General features: G+C 42.5%; 1 protein-coding gene across 1 annotated transcript in view; it reads right to left on the bottom strand.

The window, feature by feature from the left end:
* Nucleotides 1-481: 481 nt before the first annotated feature.
* Nucleotides 482-7,903, bottom strand: part of LOC144479378 (uncharacterized) — a 116,811-nt gene continuing 109,389 nt past the window's right edge. The window contains exons 21-22 of the mRNA XM_078197998.1: nucleotides 7,395-7,538; nucleotides 482-1,439 (exon numbers count right to left, since the gene is read on the bottom strand). Coding sequence (XP_078054124.1) covers nucleotides 1,326-1,439; nucleotides 7,395-7,538 — 258 coding nt within the window. The 3' untranslated portion in view covers nucleotides 482-1,325. The remainder of the gene's footprint in view (nucleotides 1,440-7,394; nucleotides 7,539-7,903) is intronic.

The following is a 7,903-nucleotide window of genomic DNA, read 5'->3' as shown; positions in this document are numbered from 1 at the left end:
ACCTTCAGAAATGACACCTCGTGATTTACAAAGATGCTTCAGTGCATCATGAAAGTAACTACTTGTGCATCTCAAAATATTACTCAACTTCTGCATCCAGGACAGGTACATAATCATTTTCTGTAACCTGCTTTGGAGACCACTATGCTCTTTCTTCCTTACCACCCAACAAACCAGCCCCCACCAAATTTAACTGAACATGAATTTGCTGTATTCAATAGTGTGTGGGATGCATCAATGTTGTGTAGGCTATTCTGTCTGCCCTTCCATGCCTTTTGCCATGGGAATCATTTTGATGTGTTGCCCTTGGTCAAAACCGAGTATCTATTTGACTCTCTAAACTGGGGCCAGTTAGTGCTATTAAGAACATTGACTCCACAAAGTAGCTTAACATTAAGAAACAGCTACGTGCAGTATGAGAGTGAGCTCTAACAAACTTAAACTGCTGCTACTTACTCAGACAAGCTAAAGATTCCTGCAGTGATTGCAAGCTGCTGTTTAATACCGTGCTTCATTTTTTTAAATAAAGATACAGACTGCCACACACACTTTCTAAACAGCAATGCAAGACAGGTTGCTTTTTAAATACAGCAGTTTTTTTTAAATTTGGGAAATTTTGCAGTTTTGTTTTAAAACTATTTGCTGCCTTACGATAGTAATGTTTGCATTTCCAGTAGTTAGCAAACATAAACCAGGCAATATCCTATTAGGCATCACAACAGCTGCCAGCTTCATTCCAGAATGGCAATCTTACGTCTACTACTTAATGATTGTACATTTCTGTCCATATCAGCCCCGCCTCGACACAAACATACAAAGAAAAAAAAAATCTACTGAAAAATCTGATTGTAGGCAAGTTTGAAACATTACGCTGCAGAAGCACTTTGACCTTCAGTCTCTTTCACACAAGTCCAGGCCCATATTCACAAAAGGCACAATGCAAAAAAAGTGTTATATCTAAAATTCAGGGGCTAGGGAATTTTTGGCGCATGTACTGCAAAAACTTTTGTGAATACAGGCCCCTATCACTCCCTGCCCCCACCCCACCTCCCCCCAAACCCGCCAACACTGGCTGTCAAATATCACCTAGTATAGACTGACTAAAGGGATACTGTATCTGATTTGTTTAAATATGTGCTTTCCAGTGCTGCACTTCACAATGTTGATACTGCCAGGTAATACACACTAGGCCTGGCCTTGCCAAAAACCATCCACTGCAGATACAGAAAGTGAGCTGGGTTCTGGAAAGAAGCATGGGTGGTCGAATGGGGGTGGGTGGGGAAAGGTGGGGAGGAGAGAAGAGGGAGGAGGGAGAAAAAAAAAAATCATTCATCATCAAAATTCTGCTGGAGAAGGAAGTTTGCGGCGAGGTTTTCATTCTTCTCACAAGCGAAGTAGGCCTGAATGACAAGTCCCTCAGGGAAGCCCAGCGCCTTTAACTGAAACAAGAAAACAAAATATTAACTGTAATAAGCTGTGATTTTTCGCCCCCTCACACTTCACTGGAGACATGTCCAAAAATAAAAATAGTAAGACAACCACGTAATAAAAGCACAGGAAAGCATTGTATTGGAATGACCATACAGACACACCATACATTCTACATTTGAATATTCTCATCAACACATTTTAGATGGTGGCATTGGACAGAGACCATGCGCAAATAAGGATGAAAAGTGAATGCAAATCATGATCTAGAGACCGAAGAGCAATTACATGTAAAGATCATAGAATAAAATGAGAGCAGAAAATGAGCAGTCAAGAACAAGTACCGGACATCCAACAGTATGTCAAAAATGAATAGGTGCTGGTTTGTGCCCGTGTTTTGACATAGAGGCCATCCAATCTCAATTGTGCTGACAAGCCCAAGCAATGAGGCTTAAGAGTAAAATCTTCCCGATGGGTTGGGAAACTAAATTGGGGGTATAATTACCCTGAGCAACCATGAGAATTCTCACGGAAACAAAGGTAGATGAGGGGTGATTGATGCAGTTTATGGATTATAAAGGGCTTAAGTAATGTCAACTATGTCAGCAATCTGATTTTGTCTAAACTAGTGAAACACGAAGACATGGCCCGCACTTTATTTATTGATTAATTCAATTCAAACATCTTTCATTTATACAGCACATTTCCCAGATAACAAGGGGTAATAAGTAAGGTGAAGCAGAAAAAAGGTACAAATGCCAGGTGGATAATACAATTGAAAATCAGGCTCAATATACAAGGTTTAGAGGGGAAATGAAAAACCAAATAAGAGAGAATATGAGAAAAGACTTGAAGCAACATAGAAGCAAATCTAAAAATCTGTCAGTACATAAACAGTGTAAGGGTGATAAGAAGAGTGGGGCCAATAAGAAATTAGAAAGGGGATTTGTGCATGGAAGCTGGGGGCATGGCAAAAGGTATCAAATGAATAGGTTGCATCTGCCTTTACCCATGAAGATTTGGGGGTTTATCATAGAATCCCTATAATACAGAAGGAGGCCATTCGGCCCATCAAACCTGCATCAGCAACAATCCCACCCAGGCCCGGTCCCGTAACCCCACGTATTTACCCTGCTAATCCCCCTGACACTAAGGGGCAATTTAGCATGGCCAATCCACCTAACTCGTACATCTTTGGACTGTGGGAGGGAACCAGAGTACCTGGAGGAAACCACACAGACATGGGGAGAATATGCAAACTCCACACAGACAGTCACCCGAGGCAGGAATCGAACCCGGGTCCCTGGCCCTCTGAGGCAGCAGTGTTAACCACTGTGCTACCGTGCTGGCCGCAGATCATGGCGAAAGGTTTGGGTTGACTGTAGTTAAATTTGGACCAGGACCAGATGAGATGTATTCAAGAATATGGAGGGAAAGTGTAAATTGTAGAGACAATGGCCATAATTTTCCAATGCTCCTTAAATAGAATGGGGGCCAAATGACTGGAGAATTGCAAATGTTACCAGATAAAGATAATCCCAGCAACCAAAGACCAGTCAATTTAATCCCAGTGACGGGAAGCTTTTAGAAAAGATGATTTAGGACTAAAATAAATAGTTACTTGAGCAAATGTGGGCTAAGTAAGGAAAGCTAGCATGGATTTGTGATGATCAAATGGTGCTCAACTAATTTGCTCGAGTTTTGTATTGTGGTAAAAACAATGGAGAGTAACGTTGTTGATGTGGTATACAGGAACATCCAAAGGCTCACAACAGACTTGACAGCAAGTTATTGCTCACAGAATAAAAGGGACATCAGCAGCACAGATATGTAATCGACTGAGTAACAGGAAAGACAGTAGCAGTTAAACATTGTTTCTTGGGGGAGTTTCTTGGGGGAGTATTAGGACACTTGCACTTCCTGATGTATTTTTATATTCTTTCATAGGATGTGGGTGTTGCTAACCTGGCCAGCATTTATTGCCCATCCCTAATTGCCCTTCAGCTGAGGGCATTTACGAGTCAACCTCACTGCTGTGGGTCTGGAATCACATGTAGACCAGACCAGGTAAGGATGGTGGATTTCCTTCCCTAAAAGGACATTAGTGAACCAAATGCGTTTAATTCCAGATTGATATTGAATTCAAATTTCACCATCTGCCATGGTGGGATTCGAACCCAGGTCCCCAGACCAATACCCTGCCTAGGTCTCTGGATTACTAGTCCTGCTACAATACCATTACACCATTGCCTCCTCACAAATGACCAAGACGATGGGAGAGAGGATATAATTTCATTATTTGCAGATGAAAGGTAGCATTATGAAGGGTGAGGAGGATTGTGTGACATTTCAAAAGGAGTAGACCATTTGACAGATTGGGCAGATAAATGGCAGATGAAATTTAATACAGAGAAATGTAAAGGAATTCATTTTTGTAGGAAGAACACGGAGAAACATTGTAAAATAAAGCACACAATTCTAAATTGTTTCATTTCTAGTGGTTAGCACTGCTGCCTCACAGCACCAGGGACCCAGGTTCAATTCCGGCCTCGGTCACTGTGTGGAGTTTGCACTTTCTCCCCGTGTCTGCGTGGGTTTCCTCCGGGTGCTCTGGTTTCCTCCCACAGTCCAAAAATGTGCAGGTTGATTGGCCATACTAAATTGACCCTAGTGTGGGGGATTAGTAGGGTAAGTGTGTGCTGTTACGGGAATAGGGCCTGGGTGGGATTGTGGTCAGTACAGACTCAATGAACCGAATGGCCTCCTTCTGTACTGTAGGGATTCTATAAAGGGGTGCAGAGGCAGAGGGACCAAATCATTGAAGGTGGCAGGACAGGTAGAGAGCACACAGTTAATAAAGTGCACCGTATCCAGGGTTTTATTAATTGGGACATACAGTAAAAAGCTAGAAAGTTGTGATAAAATACATATAACACACTGGTTTGGCCTCAACTGAAAAACTAAGTTCAGTTCTGTCCACATACTTTAGGAAGAATGTGGAAGCATTAGAGAGGATGCCGAAAAGATGCACAAGAATATTTCTTTGGATGAGGAACTTCAGGAACTGAAGCAGTCCTGTCCATATGCAGCAAGACCTGGACAACATTCAGGCTTGTGCTGATAAGTGGCAAGAAACATACACACCACACAAGTGCCAGACAATGACCATTGCCAATTAGAATGAATCGTGTGTGTGTGTGTGTGTGTGTGTGTGTGTGTGTGTGGTCATTTCTCCTTGACATTCAATGCATTCACAAGTTCATAAGATACTGGAACAGAATTAGGCCATTTGGCCCACCGAGTCTGCTCCGCCATTCAATCATGGCTGATATGCTCCTCATCCCCATTTTCCAGCCTTCTCCCCATAACCCTCTAACCCATCACCAATTAAATATGTCAAACTCCTCAAATTTACTCATTGTCCCAACATCCACCGCATTTTGCAGTAGCAAATTCCATAGATTCACAACCCTTGGGGAGTAGTTTCTCCTCAACTCTGTTTTAAATTTGTGACCCCTTATCCTAACACTATGACCTCTCGTCCTAGAATGCCCAAGAGGAAGCATCCACTCCACATCTACTTTATCCGTACCTTTCATCATCTTGTATACCTCAACTTGATCTCCCCTCATTCTTCTAAATTTTGGAGTATCGGCCTAAACGGTTCAATCTCCCTTCATACGACAAACCCCTCATTCCTGGAATCAATCTCGTGAACTTCCTCTGAACTGCCACCAATGCCACTACACCTTTCCCTTTCCTCAAATAAGGGGACCAAAACTGTGCACAATACTCCAGGTCTCACCAATGCCTTGTATAGTTACAACAATACTTCCTTACCTCTGTATTCTATTCCTTTAGCTATAAATGCCAACATTACATGACTGAATCTCCCATCATCCACGTCCTGGGGGTTACCATTGACCAGAAACTGAACTGGATTAGCCATATAAATACAGTGTCTACAAGAGCAGGTGAGGTGCGAGGAATCCTGTGGCAAGTAACTCACCCTGACTCCCCAGAGCCTATTCACCATCAACAAGGCAAAAGTCAGGAGTGTGATGGAATATACTCCACTTGCCTGGATGAGTGCAGCTCCAACAACACTCAAGAAGCATAACACCATCCAGGATAAAGCAGCCCCACTTGATTGACACCCCACCCACCACCTCCAACATCCATTCCCTCCACTACTGACACAGTGGCAGCAGTGTGTGCCACCTACAAATGCCCTGAGGCAATTCACCAAGGCTCCTTCAACAACACCTTCTAAACCCACAACCTCTACCATCTAGAAGGGCATGGACAAAGACGCATGGAAACAGCACCAACTTCAAGTTCCCCTCCAAGCCACTTACCATCCGACTTAGAAGTACATCACTGTCACTATGTCAAAATCCTGGAACTCCCTCCCAAACAGCAATGTGGGTGTACCAATACCAAATGGATTGCAGCAGTTCAAAAAGTGGATCACCACCTCCTTCTCAAGGACAATTTGGAATGGGCAATAAAAATGTTGGACTAGTCAGTGAAACCCTTGTCCATGAAAATAATTTTTAAAAAGTTACATAGATAAGATTGAAGAAGCTGGGATTACTCTCCTTGGAGAGAAGGTCAAGAGGAGATTTGATAGAGGTATCCAAAATCATGAGGATACTGGAGACAGTAAAGATAAAACTGTTCCCATTGGTTTGAGGACCAGAGGGCACAGATGTAAGGTACTTGGCAAATGCAACTGCAACATGAGGAAAAGCTTTTTTAAGCAGCAGGTGGTTAGAATCTGAAATGAATAGAGTATGGTGGAGGCAGATTCAATCATGACTTTCAAGAGGAATAGGATCCTTATCTGAAAAAGGAAACATTTTCAGGACAATGGGGAAAGCCAATGGAGTGGCACTGGGTGAACTGTTCTTGCAGAGTCAGCATGGACACAACAGGCATGGTTATCATGGATTCTACATCTCAAGGTGCTTCACAGGAGCATAATGAAACATGAATTGACACCTAGTCAAAGGAGGTGACATTAAAATGAGACATGGGATCAAAAGATTGGTGAAAGAACTAGGTGTCAGCGGGATTTAAAGGATGAAGAGAGAGATTTAGGAACGAAAGTCCAACGGTAAGGGTCTGGATAGCTGAAGGAACAGCTGTTCACAATTGGGAGAATGAAGTCAGGGATGCACAAGATGCCAGGGTTGAAGGAATGCAGAGTTCCAGAACGATTCCAGGACAGCACACACGTAGCTCTGTTCTTAGCCGAGGAATCAAGGGGTTCAAGCCAAATGCATATTCCAGCAAGCCAGATTACTAAGAACTTGTGCATAAATTCTAGGTAACATAGGTTGGGAGAATGTTCTACATGTGTACAGAACAACTTAATCACCCAAAAGCTGGTTTGGATATATAACGGTTAAATTTGTACTGCTGCTCCAGTTTTAGTCCTGTATGCACCCACAGATTCTTCATACATCTCTGGTGATGGCTGGAAGAAGCCAAGCAGCAAGTCAAAGGTTCCCTTAGGACTACAGGAATCAATTCATGCAGATCTGGACATTAAAAACTAAAGGGGGCTGCAGCACACTTCCCATTTCATATTTGAAAACACTCCACCAGATAGAGTCGCATGGGAATAAATATAGCATTTTTCTAAAGATGTGGAGACTGCCTTACTTAGATACATACAGGCAACAGAGTCCACAAGATGACTAGATGTAAAAATGAAGTTGCTCATTCCATTTTGTTTTAGAACTTATAGTTGCGCTTTACTAATTATTCTCAATTACTGCACAGACACTGAAATGCACATTTTAAGAAATGGCTTTACTGCACTGATGGCCTGAGATATAGATCAAAGTTTGATGCCTATATCCATTAGTGATATTTCACACCTCTTTCTATTTCATCTTGGTTCACAAATCTTTGCATGCACAAAATAAAACACACTCAGGTTTTCAAAATTCACTTACCCTTTCTATTGCTTCCTTCTCCTGGGGTGTAACCTGGATGTAGTTAGTGTGTGGTGACCCGTGACCTTCCGCCCCTTCACTTCCAGCCTCTCCCAAAGGATCATTCAGCATCTGAACAAACTGTTCCTGGTGCTGAGTTATTTGCTGGAAGACAATCAGAAGCACAATGAGAGGACATTAGTGAAACTGGCACATCAGAACATTACTACAATCAACAAGTAACTCCTTGGAACCATTATACGCCAGGTGTAGTACCAAAAGTACACAATTCAATAACTATTCAAGTTATTATATCTGAGAAAATACCATTCTGCACTTTGTGCAGGTCAATGTGAAAGCTGTTGCTATTTTTGAATGGACGCTTTCCATTCCACAACACCGAATGACAGCATTAAGTAGCCCCAAGTCAGACATAATGGAGGCGATTCTCCCAGCCCGCTGTGCTGCTTTTGTAGCCTAGCAGGCCTTGACACTCAAGCGGAGTCTATTTATTGGGCTTCTCGCTGGGC

This window comes from Mustelus asterias, chromosome 26 (assembly GCF_964213995.1).
Source record: "Mustelus asterias chromosome 26, sMusAst1.hap1.1, whole genome shotgun sequence".
Classification (NCBI taxonomy): domain Eukaryota; kingdom Metazoa; phylum Chordata; class Chondrichthyes; order Carcharhiniformes; family Triakidae; genus Mustelus; species Mustelus asterias.
This window is presented reverse-complemented; position numbering and strand designations above follow the sequence as displayed.